The sequence below is a fragment of the Nomia melanderi genome, chromosome 5 (genome assembly GCF_051020985.1).
Source record: "Nomia melanderi isolate GNS246 chromosome 5, iyNomMela1, whole genome shotgun sequence".
Lineage (NCBI taxonomy): Eukaryota > Metazoa > Arthropoda > Insecta > Hymenoptera > Halictidae > Nomia > Nomia melanderi.
Window position 1 is genome coordinate 4,049,142 of NC_135003.1, and position 16,123 is coordinate 4,065,264.

General features: G+C 29.8%; 1 protein-coding gene across 3 annotated transcripts; it reads left to right on the plus strand.

Annotated features, from left to right (window-relative positions):
- The first annotated feature begins 3,033 nt into the window (after window positions 1-3,033).
- On the plus strand, window positions 3,034-15,286 carry LOC116431024 (HEAT repeat-containing protein 5B). 3 transcript variants are annotated; one of them, XM_031985889.2, is made up of 35 exons: window positions 3,034-3,382; window positions 3,608-3,785; window positions 4,104-4,315; window positions 4,390-4,537; window positions 4,604-4,714; window positions 4,780-4,963; window positions 5,039-5,199; window positions 5,276-5,525; window positions 5,604-5,747; window positions 5,829-6,079; window positions 6,173-6,284; window positions 6,375-6,627; window positions 6,711-6,820; window positions 6,910-7,073; window positions 7,285-7,317; window positions 7,756-7,830; window positions 7,913-8,188; window positions 8,267-8,548; window positions 8,670-8,859; window positions 8,963-9,132; window positions 9,217-9,538; window positions 9,619-9,885; window positions 9,968-10,149; window positions 10,234-10,479; window positions 10,568-10,787; window positions 10,868-11,128; window positions 11,218-11,380; window positions 11,645-11,760; window positions 11,837-12,121; window positions 12,211-12,447; window positions 12,517-12,668; window positions 12,741-12,954; window positions 13,083-13,097; window positions 13,229-13,374; window positions 13,463-15,286. In XM_031985889.2, exons 2-35 carry the CDS (start codon window positions 3,654-3,656, stop codon window positions 13,637-13,639), a joined length of 6,261 nt encoding a protein of 2,086 aa, XP_031841749.1. In that variant the 5' UTR covers window positions 3,034-3,382; window positions 3,608-3,653; the 3' UTR covers window positions 13,640-15,286. The 3 variants fall into 3 exon arrangements, with proteins under 3 accessions (XP_031841749.1, XP_031841752.1, XP_031841750.1); XM_031985892.2 differs by lacking the exon at window positions 7,285-7,317; XM_031985890.2 differs by lacking the exon at window positions 13,083-13,097 and having other exon boundaries at window positions 3,035-3,382.
- The last annotated feature ends 837 nt before the right edge of the window (window positions 15,287-16,123 follow it).

A 16,123-nucleotide genomic window follows, 5' to 3' on the forward strand; every position in this document is an offset into this window, starting at 1 on the left:
GGTTTTTATACATTTGAAGCTAAATAGTACAGCTGAAAAAATAATGTTGAAACAAGGATTATTAACGAGTCATATGTGTTGTCTTTTATTTCATCTTTTCGCGTAAACTGAGAGGACTGTAATTGTCCAAATATTTTGGAACGGCAGCGTATGACAATCGAATATCAAAAGGCCAAGGAGGAATATCTCACAGAATCAGTCAGATGAATTTTGTTGTCACATCATTGAAATTGAGGAAGCTATTAATATTTTTGCGACATGGTATTTACAATTTTGCAATCTTTGCTAGACATAACATGTAGCGTCGTGTGTAAACTTTCTGCCAATGCAATATAATAACTAAATATAGAAATTATATCAAATTTGAACGATAGTGAGATATTTGGTTTAGCTGAGTATGTTCCTACTCAGTTACAAAACTAAGATTATCATTGAATGTTTGAATAATTACTTACTGCTACGTAAATATATTAATAATCACCATCTAAGGTTAAATACGTTTTATTATTACAGTTCATGCACAAGACAACGAAAAAGATAAAATGAAATTTCTTTAATATAATACCGGATAGGACTAAGTATATTAAAACATATTTTATTAACATAAAAATTGGCGAATAAAGAGAGTTTTTGTTTTAAATTATTAATTGATTAATTCATACGTAATTTAATTAGGGGAAGATGAGGCAAGCTTGGATAATTATTTATTTCGAGTTATTATGCATCCATGCCATTAATAATAAAAAATACTTTAAATTAACTATTTCATTATAATGATTAATTATAAAGTAGACAATACGTTGCTACTGGTTAGAATTTATTTACTACGTTTTTGTGCGTTCACCGGTCATAATTTTAATTCTTACGATTGGGATCTTATTCTTTGACGTGTTTTAAACATTAACAGTTCAGTAACAATTCTCAATCATATGATTACGTCATTGCCATCAGATAGGCAATTTTTTAAGGTTTTTATTTATATGCTTATAAATATCAATTGTAAATATATAAATGGAGCAACCTTTAGGGTAAGAAGTCTTTATCAACAAAAACTTTTATCGAGATAATGATCTACAATGAGATTCAATAACGGCATATGCACAAGTGCACGTGTACCCGATTTTCTTGAAAACATAGCCTCACATCTAAAAATTTTATTGTATATTTTTGACTTATTTTTTCATGTAGACTCACTCCCTTTTTGATTGTACTACCAGATATCGAACTCCCTGTATATCGGTTCCCACTGAAACAGTTATGGAGAATTGAAATAAAGTCATAAATTTTACTTGGTAAATTGGTTCTAAACTATATTGATTTTGATTTCAGTTCTTCAGAATCGATATTATATCGGTTCTATACCAGTTCTATAATTGTCATTTTTCGGTTCTACATTTCGGTTCTGTATTTCGGTTTAATATTTTATTATTAATTATTCGCACATTGAATTAAATAAATATAATTACAAATACAAATTAATTGTGAGGCCGATTTTAAATAGCAATTTACAAATCAGAAAATTATAGAAAATTTCTGCGAGAATGATATTTGCACCGACCTAAATAAATGTATATGTTCAAAACAAGGTTAATTGAAATTCGTTAACAGTAAATTTACGGAATGCGTCAATTTGACGCATATTATATTTTATAAACATTATTTGGTAAATGTTTTCATCGATTTTGACTGATGCAATTACACAAGTATTTATGTTAATTGTGTATTCTTATACCTCTAATTTCTAAGATCTAAATGAACGAACATTAATTTTCATAGAAACAATGAAATAAATTGTAGAAAAAGTATCTCCAAATTTAATGTTAAAAATGCTAACGATGGCAAAAACATATTTTTACATTTATGACGTGATTAATGATAAGTTCGCAACTTATATATGTAAAGTTTGTTTTTTTATTGATCATTATCTATTATAAAATAGAAATGAGTATTCATATACATAAAATACAAAATTCCTCCTTTTAAATAAATTGTCATAAATAAAATTTTGAACATTTAAAAGAGTGAATAAATGTGGTACGTGGGAGTGTTTAGGTTATCTGGTTGTGGAACAATGGTAGCTTTTTGTCGCAGGTTCGCGCCCCGCATGGTATAACTTGTGTTTATAATATTTTTTTTTTACGATCATAATCTTCTTTCACTCTTCTATCCTTTAAAATATTTTAAGAACATTCATAGGTAAATATCATTTAATGTCATATAATTAATACTTGAAAAAGAAAAATTCTCTGCATAATCTTTTTTTATTATTATAATTGTCTCTTTATTATTATAATTTCTTTTTTATACTTTTAAAATGTTCTAAGAATATTTTAAAGTGATTATCACTTATCGTCTATTAATTAAAAAACTATATTATAAAGGACTTGTATCCTGAAGAGCGCGAACATGCGACAAAAAAATCTCCAACTGCGGAGCAGTTGGATAATCGAAACACTTCATCAAATAAATTCTTGTACCATGTAATGAAATTAATTACGGTATTAATTACGGTTCTACCTGAAATGCATCTAAAAGTTAGTTTTTCATTTTTTTAACAATGACGCAGCAAGCCAAAAATCTGAAAAAATTTGAGAATGTTTGTCAAACCAATATGTCCACTACTGTAAAAATTAAGAAGTTGTCGCTCGAATGCTTCATTGCGAAACTTGCATTTTTCTATTTTCTGGGGAGTTTTTCATTTTTCATGCTAAGAATTTGGAACGGAAAAATCTCAAAAAATTCTCAGCCATGCACTGCTTTGTCAAAAGTGTCTCTGAATCTTTTTACAATTTTTATTTACCATTAAATAGGGAAAAAGGGCAAAATTGATCATTCAAATTTATCCTATAAACTACCCTTCTGGTTGAGATAGAGGATTGAAAATCGATATACAATGTTTTCTATGGATAAGCTATCGAAGGAAACTTTTGTGACAAAAATCGGTCTAAGGACATTTTTGACCCCCTTATCCTGCTATAACCTTTCAGCCATAAAATATGTGTAACAGAGAAGTCATGGGTACAATGAAATGATTGTAAGCAGGTGGTCTTAGTTATTCATTGTCAATGCTTCTCATCTGAATCAGATGATTGCCGATGTACCCTAACCTATCTCAAATGATACGATTTGTCAATTATGTGAAAATAGCAGATCGTTATTCTAATTATTTGGAATCAGTGAAGGTTATTAGAAAAGAATGACAGACCGTGTATGAGTCATTCGTTTTATATTGTTTATCTTTGTAACGTGAATCGTAAATAAGTGCAGATATACAGATTTATGTTAGTGAAATGAAGTGATTTTGTATGGATCCTATAAAAAGAACAAAAAATTATGTTACTTGCTGCACATTCATAATACTGCAAATATTAATTGAAGTCTGGTACTTAATTCTATATTTTATTTAAATTTTGTTATTATTGTATGCCAATTTTAAATTTATAAATTTGAAAATTAGAATAATAAAGATATGTTATAGCTTGTCAATTTATTTTGCTTACTTAAATTTATGCTTAATCTTAAGTTACAAATTATATTATAAAATTGCAATGAATTAATGATATTAAATTCAAGTTTTAGGAAGTACATGACAATAATTTTGTTACAGAGAAACTCTGAAAAAGATAATATCATCAAGTATTTAATTTATAGAAATGATGATGGAGTTGAGTCATAGCTTGACCCTCAATGAGGATGCCCTTAATCAAATCCCAGAGGCCAAACGACCAGTTTTTATATTTGAATGGTTGCGTTTTTTAGACAAGGTTTTAATAGCTGCACAAAAGGTATTGTTTTTTTTTTTAGTACATATTAATTTTTTGTAATTATTTGTATTTAGATCAGTTGTTTTACTTTAAATTAATAATAAATTTATGCAAAACTAATTTAGTAAGTATATAATTATATGTACATTGTGAATTACTAAAGGAAATATTTTTTATTCGATTCGGTTATTGATACTCTTAGCATATGAATTCCTAAACTAATTTCTAAAAAATAATAATGTCTATAAAGAAATTAAAATATTAAACCATTGGACAATGTTAATAAGAGTTTTATTATTATGAATAAGTATATCTATTACAATAATTTTCCATTTTTAGAGCGATATTAAAGGATGCCAACAGAAACTGGTAGAGCAATTAACTAAGCATATGCAGGGTGCTCCTGGTCCTCCTACACGTAGACTCATTGCAAGATGTCTTGCTACATTATTCAGTGTTGGCGATACATTTTTGCTTTTTGATACTGTTAATAAATGCAATGATATACTCAGAAATAAGGATGACTCTCCAAGTTTTCTCCCAACAAAATTGTAAATAATTATTTATTTTTGTTTTAATACAATACATGAAGTATAAAATATATTAAACTTTAAACTGCTTTTAGAGCTGCTATATGCTGTGTAGGGTGTATGTATGAAAAGTTAGGACGAATGATGGGTAGATCGTATGAAGAGACTGTCCAAATTCTGATAAAATCTTTGCGCTCTGCAGAATCACAGACACGAATAGAAATTATGCACACCCTTGAAAAGGTAATAATTTCGATTACACAAAATATAAGATTACTTTGAACTTTTTATATAAATTTAATTTAATAGGTTTGTGCTGGCATGGGATCTGCAATTACTAATGTTCATAAAGAAATATATAAAGTTTCTAGACATTACCTTACAGACAGAGTAATGGCTGTAAGATGTGCTGCTGCAAAGGTATATCATGATTGTTATTTTTATTTCTGTATATACAATATTTAAAATGTAAAAAATATTTACAGTGTTTACTGGAAATGTTAAATCATGCTCCATTTTTATACACAACTGAAATAGAAAGTGTTGCCACACTCTGTTTCCGGGCATTTGAAGGCTCAAATTATGAAGTGAGATGCGCTGTTGCAAAACTATTGGGTAGTTTAGTAGCAGTGACTCAACTTTCAACTCCAAAAGGAAAAAATCCTTCAGGTATTTTGCACAGTCGTGCTCAATTACTTAAACTCTAAGCAAAAAATATTTTTAATAACCATTACTCTTGTTTAGTGACACAGAACAAAAATTATAAACAAATTTCCCTTGATGAGGTATTGAATATTTTAATGTCCGGTTTTCTAAGGGGTGGAGTAGGTTTTTTAAAAGGTACTGGTGAAATAATCAAAGGAAGTTCTAGCATTAATAGGGAAGTGCGAGTTGGTGTTACACACGTAAGAAAAGATACAAATATAAATAGTATATTAATATTCATATTGTGGATAATTTATTGATTTTTTAATACTTTAGGCATATGTGGTATTTGTGCAAATGTTAGGAGGTTCATGGCTCGAACGTAATGTTGGCGCATTAGTTGCACATGTACTCGATCTTGTGACTAATCCAAAAGCTGCTAGCTCACATGTCGATGCTGTATATTCTAGAAAATGTGTCAATTTTATACTACACGGTACTATTGGAAAATTATTAGGTGAAGGAGCTCAAGCTGCTGCTTGCAAGGAAATAGCGCACATTATTTTGAAACAAATGAATTCTATTGGTAAAATCAGTTATTCGTATTATTGAAGTTCCATGTTTTCTAAATCATACTTACTATATTTTGTATTTTGACTTTTAGATTTTAGTCCAGAAAATGCTAAAGATTGTAATCAGGAAACATTATTTAGTCAACATTTGTTAGTCTGTGCATTACAAGAAATGGGGAATCTAATCTTAGGACTGGGCACAACAGCTTGCAATTTGCTGTCTGATCAGTCATTAAGTCTGTACTTTATTTTATACACTTACTTATTTTAATTACTTACTTATTTTTTAATACTAATATTACTTTATATAATTTTAGATTTAATTGATACGATTATGGCTGTTCTAATCCATCCATGCCAAGCGGCGAGACTTGCAGCCTCTTGGTGTTTACGTTGTATTTGTGTAGCTGTTCCTAGTCAAATAACACCTTTGATCGATCGTTGTGTGGAAGGAATTGAAAATATGCGTAGTTCACCAGAGGCAATAGCTGGTTACAGTAGTGCCCTAGCTGCTGTTCTTGGTAGTGTCCGATTATCACCACTTGGAGTTCCTCATACAAAAGGAAAAGTAAGTTTTTAAACATTTTAAACTATAAAATAGTCGTTCACTAAAGAGTTTCATTATGTTACTATTATTAAATTTATCTGTTTCAATCTGCAGATCATTTTCAATACTGCAGAAGAGCTTTTGAGAAGTGCAAGTCAAAATAGTCGTTTATCGTTAAATAGAACTCATGCTGGATGGCTTCTAATTGGAGCTATAATGACTCTTGGTATGTAATGGTTTGAATTTATTAAATTGCATCTACATAATGAACACACAGCATTTTATTATTTATACAATTATAATCTTACCTACATAGGTACAGCGGTAGTAAAGGGGCTATTGCCTAGAATGCTATTATTGTGGAGAAATTCTTTTCCCCGTTCGAATAAAGAACTTGAAAGTGAAAAAGCTAGAGGTGATGCATTTACATGGCAAGTAACTTTAGAAGGCAGAGCTGGTGCTTTATCAGCGATGCATAGCTTCCTATTGCATTGTCCAGAACTTTTAAATGATGATATTACAAGACGTCTTTTGACACCCATTGAGTCTGCATTGGCAATGTTAACGAAGTATGTGAACTTAATATTTCTTATTTGTAGCAAATATTTTAAAAGTAGTACATATACATATATATCAAGAAATAAAATTTTAGCTTGTCACCTGTGTTAAAAAATTATGGACAACAGTTAAAAGCTCCAGCTGCTATGGTTCGTTTACGTTTATATGAAACATTATTGTTGTTGCCATCTCAAACTTTCGAAGGTAAGTATAAACATTTGTTGTTTCAAAAATGATTTACCTTAGTACATATATTTACGTATTAACCTACAAGTATGTAATGAATTAAATAGGTTCTTACACCCACCTTCTAAGAATGTTAGTATCGGAATTTACTTTGACTGAAAATCCCGGAAACACAACAACTTCACTGTTACGTGCTGTTTGTCATGCTAATGATTCTGTGATTCTTGGCACATGGTTGCAAGAAACGGATCATCGTACAATAGAAGATCAAGTAAGCATTAAAATGCATTCTACAATAGTATTCTCATTGATTAATTTAAATCATGCGGCACCAGTGTATTGTCTTTACATTACTGGTATTTACTAATATAAAAGTGTACATAAGTAGCATTTCATAACAGATGCATTTCAAAGAGGGTATGTCAGTATGACATTTTTTCAGTTTTTTAACATTAATACATAACATTTGTGATCATGTCTAGATGGAACCCAACAGAAGGGCGGATTTGGAACATGTGAGTAATGTTCTATGAAGCCTTTCACTAGTCTCTAATAACATTACCATTTATCTATACTCTCTTCTACATTTTTGAAAATGTTACTCTGATTTATAAGCATACTACAATATTGATTATTAATCTCAAAAAGATATTTCAGTTTCTTCTTGAATTTCTTAATGCATTCAGGACGATATCACATTTTCTATAAATCTTTATTACTTTCAGTATTTATTATGATTAAGCATTTTTACTTCAACATTTTCTACCCTTAATCTATGAATACAATGCAATTTTAATCATGTTATATGTTCATTAAATTATATTTTTCATTGATGTGTTATACGTTATTTAATTATTTTTTCTATATTTATTTTATGTATTATATATTCTTTTTTTTGTGCACAACTTATAGTAAAAAATAATACTTTTTCTTATGTTACGCATTTGTTTCAGCTTCAACCAAATAGTGCTGCAGGATCTGGAGCATTAGAGCACAATCCATGTTGTCTTTATAGACCAGTACCACAAGTAAATATTTCGAAATTTTGTCAAAACTTTGTCGTATTATAAGGTAAAATCATAAAGGTTTTACTTTTAATAATATTTACAGGATGAAATAATTCCTGGTCCTCTACCATTGGGAGTTGCTGTTATTGACCTATCTGTATCACTGTTTGGACAAATTTTCCCACGAGTAGCAAATAAGCATAGATTACAGATGCTGGATCACTTCAGCGAGTGCATAAAACATACAAAGTCTGGTAGACAAGAAGCGATCCAGATGAATGTTTTTACAGCTGTGTTAAGTGGATTGAAAGGTCTTAATGAAGCGAAAACCGGATTTGGCCAAGAAGATGTAAAAAAGTCTGCTACTAATTTAATTATTGTAAGACTTCATTTATTATTCATTGATTGAAAATTATTGATTATAACTATATACTACATACTTCGTACACATTTACAGAGTGCTTTAGTAAGCAGTAATTCAATATTAAGATGGGCAGCGGGTGAAGCTGTTGGAAGAATGGCACAAGTTATTTCCGATCCTAAATTTACAGCGGAATTGGCGCAAACAAGTTTTGATCGTCTGAAATCAGCTCGTGATGTTGCGAGTAGAACTGGCCATTCTTTAGCATTAGGATGTCTTCATAAATATGTTGGAGGGATGGGATCTAGTCAACATCTCAACACAAGTGTCAGTATTTTACTTGCACTTGCCCAAGATAACTCGTCACCTGTGGTGCAAGTAAGATATAAGATTGTGAATACATTTCTTTCATTTACATATGTAATGAGTTAAAATATTTCAATAACAATTCTTAATCATATCTAGAAAAAGACAAATTTAATGTAGTAATTCTATTTAGGTATGGGCGTTACATGCTCTTGCACTAATAGCTGACTCTGGTGGACCAATGTTTCGAGGCTATGTGGAACCTACGCTATCTTTAGCATTAACTCTTCTTCTCAATGTTCCTCATTCTTATATTGATGTACATCAATGTATAGGAAAAGTATTGTCAGCACTTATTACAACAATAGGACCAGAATTACAAGGTTAGTAAGCCATATTATTTTTAATACATTTGAAAAATATATTAAAATTCAACTAGAAGTGAACACTAAAAAGCTTTGAACTATTCGTTTTTATAATTCTCAGGTAATACATCAACAATTTGTATGGCTCGTTCGTCATTTTTGTGTGCTTGTGCTATTATGCAAGACCATCAAGATCCTCTTGTACAAGCAGAAGCTACCGGATGCCTTCAACAATTGCATTTATTTGCCCCGAGACATGTTAACTTGTCTTCTTTAGTTCCTACACTATGCGTAAGATTACATGACGTAACACGAATACCATAAATATTATTAACTGTTACTTCAATATTATATTCTATTTTTTTTCCTTCATAGCGAACTTTGTCAAGTAATCACTTATTGTTACGCAAAGCTGCCATATCTTGTCTTCGTCAGTTAGCTCAACGTGAAGCTAAAGAAGTATGCGAGCATGCGATGACGTTAGCTAACGAAAGTCGAGACACTAATATGGTAGAAGGTCTTGTAATAACAGAAACTGGTCTTCCGGGTGTTCTGTTTAGCATGTTGGACACAGAAACTGATAGTAAATTAATTAAAGACATCCACGATACGTTAACTAGTATGTTACAAATTCTGGCAGCAGATAACTTATCACAATGGTTATCTTTATGCAAAGACGTTCTTACCATAGCATCAGGTATATCTAAGGGCTAAAAAAATATATACGATTAATCTAAATAAATAAGAATAAAAATTTATATATTTTATTACATATAGAAACATGCGGCAATGAAGAAGGAAGTACTGTCAACGTTGAAGATAGTACTGCAGATAATGATAACGCAGATGCAGAAGGAGATGACGATCAAGCCGAATTTCATGCGGATGAATCTACGAAACAACGACCAACTGTTACTCCAAGATGGCCAACAAGAGTTTTCGCAGCTCAGTGTGTTAGAAGGATTGTAGCTGCTTGTGAGAATAATAAACAGGCACACTTTGACTTAGCATTAGCAAAGGAAATGCAACTATCTAAAGGAAAAAGTATGGCTTTCCGTTAATAATGTAACGGTGATTTTAATAATTGTAATTAACTTTTATTAATTTTTATTATTTTTAAAATAAGGCGACTTCTTAGTGTTACATCTTTCTGATTTGGTACGAATGGCGTTTATGGCAGCGACTAGTGATTGTGATCCTTTACGACTCGAAGGTTTAAAAACTCTTCAAGAGATTATAGATAAGTTTGCAAAAGTTCCTGAACCAGAATTTCCTGGACACTTGTTACTTGAACAGTTCCAAGCACAAGTAATTAATTATTTATAAATACTTAAATTATGAAATATGAACATCTGCATTTTTATATTTATTTTTGATAACTGATTCTTGTAGGTTGGAGCTGCATTAAGACCTGCATTTTCAGCAGAAACAGCATCGCATGTCACAGCTGCAGCTTGCCAAGCTTGCAGTGCCTGGATCGGAAGTGGAGTGGCTAGAGATTTGAATGACCTCCGTAGAGTGCATCAGCTACTTGTATCCTCTTTGGAAAAGTTAAGAGAAGGGCATACACGTCCACAACTTTATAATGAAAGTTTGTTAACGCTTGAAAGGTTAGCAATACTGAAAGCTTGGGCAGAGGTAAAATATAAACATTTTATAAAAACTATTTATTAATAAAAGCTGTAGTCTATATTTAATGATATCTGCTTCTCAACACCTTTCTTAGGTTTATGTTGTTGCTATGATAAGGGATGGTGCTGCACTAAACAGTAAAGATACATTCAATCAAAATGCAAACCACGTTAATGAAGGAAATGATGAAGACTTTGGAAAATTTGAATTTCAGACTGAAAGTTTATTGAGTTTAGTACAACCAGAATTATTAAGTTTGAGTCAGTATTGGTTAGCAGCTCTGAGAGACCACGCATTACTCTCTTTACCACCAGGTATGGTTATTTCCCAATGCTGTATATAGTAAAGTTCCTGTAAGTATTTATTGGTAATAACTAATTTCTTTTATTATTAGAGTTTTCTAGTCAGTTACCACACGATGGAGGTGCTTTTTATACAACAGACACAATGGACTCTGCTAGACCTCATTATGCAGAATCATGGGCACCGATACTTCACGCTGCGACACTCTGGCTGAACGCAAAAGGTTTTGGGTTGGAAGAAACAAACACTGATGTACAAACTTCAAATGCTGCAAATAATAACAACAACAACAACAACAATGATGTGTCGATTAAAGCTAATACCAATGTTGAACGTTTTCATTTATTATTTGGTAAATATTGTTAAAATAATAACTTGCAAAATACGGAATATACTATTTCGTAGTATTATTCTATATTATGTATTTATTTAACGTTTTAGGAATCTGCATAGAAGCTCTATGTAGTCCACGATCTTCAGAATCTTCACAGAATATAGAAACATGCTTAAATGCTTTATATACTTTATTAGACTCTGCATGGGCTCGTAAAGTATTGATTACAGATCGTTCTTTGCCACTTGAACTCTGTAATGTTCTTCATAGGTACGTTCTCGGTCAAGATAAATCTTAGGAAGTATCGTAAATAAGTTCATTTGCAAGTACGAACATGTCCTAATCTGCCGAAATTGATCTCGATTGGAAATGTGTATAACTGTAGTGAATACAAAACCACTTCTGGTCAATAAGCTATATTGTTATTTTACTGTTATATGAAACCAATAACACGAAATGTTGTGCAATGTATCTGAACGTATTTATATTACGAATATCAATTTATATGAAATTTATTTACATTTTTTATTGTAGGATGTTATTAACAAGAGAAAGTTATATAATCCAAATGATAGTAATGGAGGTTTTAAAACAAATAATGAAAGCTGCTCAAGAGGATTTAGTTGAAAAAAAGAAAAACAAATTAAAAGGTAGATAGTAATAAACTTAGTTCGTGTATATGTAAAAGTCATTTATACAGAAATCATATGTGTAATATTATTTTAGAAATTTCACCTGCACATGAAGAAAGTAATGAAACTCAAGACGTAGATTTATTAGGGGAAGGTGAAGAAAGTGGTGAACTTATTCCAGGAAAATCATTGGTATTTGCTATTCTCGAAGTGTGTTTGTGTCTCTTGGTACGTCAAATACCAGCATTAAATCCCAATCCCGGTGGTACGACTGCCATTTTATCTCAGAGAGGATACATGCCATCTGAAGAAAGTGGAAAACTGATCGCAGCTGCGCTTAGTATAATGGAATCTCTTCCTACACTCTGCTCTCCTCAAGGTAAGTACTTGTCTACAATGAGAGGCAGTAAAAAACTTTCAAATTGAAGGTAAAGAATAATGTATCCAGCATTGCACTCTTTCTTTTAGGAGCTATAGCAATTTTGCCAACATTATTATACCTAACAACTGGAGTAATAAGAGAAACTGCAGTACGCATGGATAATGAGTCCAATAAAACAGGATCTGACATACCAGTTCATGCAGCTTTGCATTGCATGAAAAATCTTATTACAAATAAATATGCGAAAGATCATAGAAGTCAAGATCAGTGGACAAGTCTTCTGCAGAGTGCTCTGGCTAAAATCATTGATCTCGCTAAAACTGGTAAATGAAATTAATAATCATAATTATTATAATTTATTACAAGTATATTATGAAGTCCTATATTTATAGGAACTGATGAAATAAAAATGGATGAAGTGGCAATGATATTGGGCATTGCAGTTTTTGTTCTTCATGCTTTGCCAGAAGTTGTAAGTGCACCGAATCTACAGTTTCCATGTATCAACCATTTTAGACACGCGTTTCAATCGGAAAATACAATGGTGAGTTGTACAATATTTTAATTACATCTGTAATAACATTTAGAATTTGCATTTATTATTTAATATTTCTAGGTTAAACTGAAATGCGTTCAAACATTAAGAACAATATTTTTACATCCAGAACGTACAATCAGTACGCCTTATATTCATGCATTAGCTCCTAGATTAGTGGAGTATCTGTGTAGCGACAAGAGCAAGCAAGTTACAAATGATATAGAATTATCGTTTACATTGGAATGTATTAGCACTGTTGAAGCTCTCATAGGACTCGCTGATCTTTCTCACCGTACGTAGTAAATTTGTATTACTTTTAAATAATTTATTCTATTGATAGAATTCTATCATTAATAGAATTAACAATAATATACTCGACTTAGATTAATTTTAACGAAAATTATTTTACACGCAATTCAGGAGATCTTTTACAAGGTGTGTAAAAAGTTGTAATATGTTTAGAAACTGATGCATTGTAATCTCCTTCATTCTTCTTATATATAATATAGTTACATCTTTTATATAATATTAAAATTTAATATATTCGTTTATTCATAACTAACTAGGTATACAAATGCTGACTTTACTTGTGCCAATCTTAATTAATTATTTATTGGAAGGAGATCAACTTCAACATGCTTCTAAATATCAGTTAAATCTTCATCAACAAAGTTTTCAATGGTTGAATAAGATAGGACCAAAATATCCTCAGGTATTGTATTTGCATAGACTAAATAATTATCCTTAGATATGATTAAATATGTAATAATCAACCTCGTAATGGTATATTCGAATTTCAGGAATTTAAGACATTAATGTCACAATCTACAGAACTGAAAACGAAATTAGAAAATGCTGTGAGATCTTCTCATCAACAAGCACAAAGGCATATTCGATCTGTAGATCTCGTGAAGCCGCAAATTAAGATCTCTGCACCATCTATTAAGCTCAAAACAGATTTTTCAAATTTTAATTGAAACTTTTTGTAATTCTTTTAACACATTGTGTACCTGTCTAGATATATAAACCTTTCTTGCTGTCAATGATAATTATTTAAGAAGGTTTTACATTTATAATTATCAAGTATAATCTGTCAACTATAATCATTTTTAACAACTGTTCATATTGTTTTTCTAATGGTTGTATAGAAACTATGAAAACACATATATTGCATTTCTATAATGAATAAGACGTAATAATGTATAATTTATCACACATTACCGACATATACAGTAACTGACAAAACTTTTATACTTGTTAATTTTTATTTAAAAAACTTTATTGTATTTATCTAAATACATTTTTTAAGAGACAAGCATAAGAACATTCTTATGTATGGTATACAATGTGTTAACTATAGTGCTAATAATATTAACAAGTACACAGTAATGTATAATCATTGTATTAATACATTAATTGAATTCCATCAATAGTTATTCTTAGAACAGATATGTAATTGATTACCACGTAAGGAGCTATAAAATTTTAACTGTCAAAATCTATACATCTGGAAAGTTTTATCAAATTTTTGTTGGTACTTATTTGTTAGTAAATACTAACATTGTATTCAACAAATCAGAATAATATTAAAATCACAAGGCCGAGTAATATTGGTAAAATTCATAATTATATTACAAAAGTCATTTTTTTATTGGTTGCATTTATATATTCTTAAATTAAGCAAATTTCTTAGTCTTTTAGTCGTTTTTTTAAAAATTGTATAGAGAAGTATTATATAAAATTAAAAAAGTTGTATATTAAAATTGTACAATTATATTTATATTTATTTAAAACTGTATTCTTATACAACCTTATAGAAACCATCAAATTATTTTGTTAATTTAACTTATATTTTTATTTATGAATCATTATCTCTATAATACTTATAGATTGAGTTAACGCTAGATTATTGCTGAACAAAAAGGCAATACAAACTATAAAAAGAAACATTGAAGTAGTGCAAATATTTCATACTCCAATTGATGCAATAAAGGTATATATATATTATTTTTCATACATGTTAGTGACATAGAACTATTATACCCTATTAGCAAACTGGAATTTATAATACTGATAATCAAAATTTATTTATTATATGTTCCTTATAATATTTAAGTATAATTTTAATGTATTTCAACAATTGAGTAAACATTAATTAATGTGAAGTATTTTAATTTGAAGCATTTTAATACTATGTAATAAAAAATAGAATATACAGCTTAAGTTCTTTAAATACACAACTTTAAGTATGATGGCTATAGGCATATTGGACAATGTTGTATACTGTAAGATAAATTATTAAAATGAAATTATTATGTCAGAAATGCAAAATCTACATTAATGATATTAAGAAACTATAGAATAATGTAGTAGAAATGAATTATACAATTACAATGATAAAATATATACTATTTCTTCCTCTTAATATAATATTAACTAATAAAATATGTGTCATTCTTGTTGTTAAACTTTATGCATGTGCAAATAAACAGAGAAATATAGAATTATTAAATTACACATTTGATTTGTATAAATTATAATTATATAATTGGAATTTTAAAAACAATTTTTAAAATATTTACTCCAATAAAAGATGCAGTATGTGAAAATTGAAATAATATTGTGCTGATCTATATTTTTCATGGTTTTACATTAAATGTATTAACAAACATTTTTATGATACATATTATAAGATTGTACAACATTAAAAAGGAAATATAATAAAGATATATTATTGGTAATACGTATAATTTTATCACTTGATAATGTGTCTGTAAGTGAAAAATTGTTCTACCTTAATTACACGAAAAGTTTATTCATTTTTACTTAAGAATGTTTCTAAAATGTTTTATAGGATAAAAGAGTGAAAGAAGATTATGATCGTAACAAAAAAATATTACAAACACAAGTTGTATCCTACCAGACACGATCCTGCGGGAATAAAATTTTCCACAAACGGACCCAACCTTAAAATCGGCGATGAAATTTTGTAGATAACTCATATTCGGCATCTGAAATGAGTCCAATAGTTAATTTTTCATTTTTTTCAACAATGATGCAGCAGGCCAAAAATTCTGAAAAAGTTGTCGCTCGAATGCTTCATTGCGAAACCTGTATTTTTCTATTACCTGGGGGGTTTTTCATTTTTCATGCTAAAAATTTGGAATGGAAAAATCTCAAAAAATTCTCAGCCATGCACTGCGTTGTCAAAAGTGTCTCTGAATTTTTTTACAATTTTTATTTACCATTAAATAGGGAAACTGGGACAAAAACTGATAATTCAGATTTACCCTATGACTACCCTTCCGGTTGAGATAGGAGGCTAAAAATTGGTGTATAATGTTTTTTATGGATAAGCTATCGAAGGAAACTTTCGCGAGAAAAATTGGTCTAAGGGCACTTTCGACCCCCTTATTCTGCTATACTCGTTTAACAAACTTAGTTTAAAGTAATAATCAAAT

What these genes read in the sequence shown, in the direction of transcription:
- LOC116431024 (XM_031985889.2), top strand. Translation starts at nt 3,654, where the DNA reads ATGATGATGGAGTTGAGTCATAGCTTGACCCTCAATGAGGATGCCCTT. An exon ending in GAAGGGCGGATTTGGAACAT is followed by an intron (nt 7,318 to 7,755) that starts GTGAGTAATGTT and finishes CATTTGTTTCAG; the next exon opens with CTTCAACCAAATAGTGCTGC. An exon ending in TTGAACAGTTCCAAGCACAA is followed by an intron (nt 10,150 to 10,233) that starts GTAATTAATTAT and finishes TGATTCTTGTAG; the next exon opens with GTTGGAGCTGCATTAAGACC.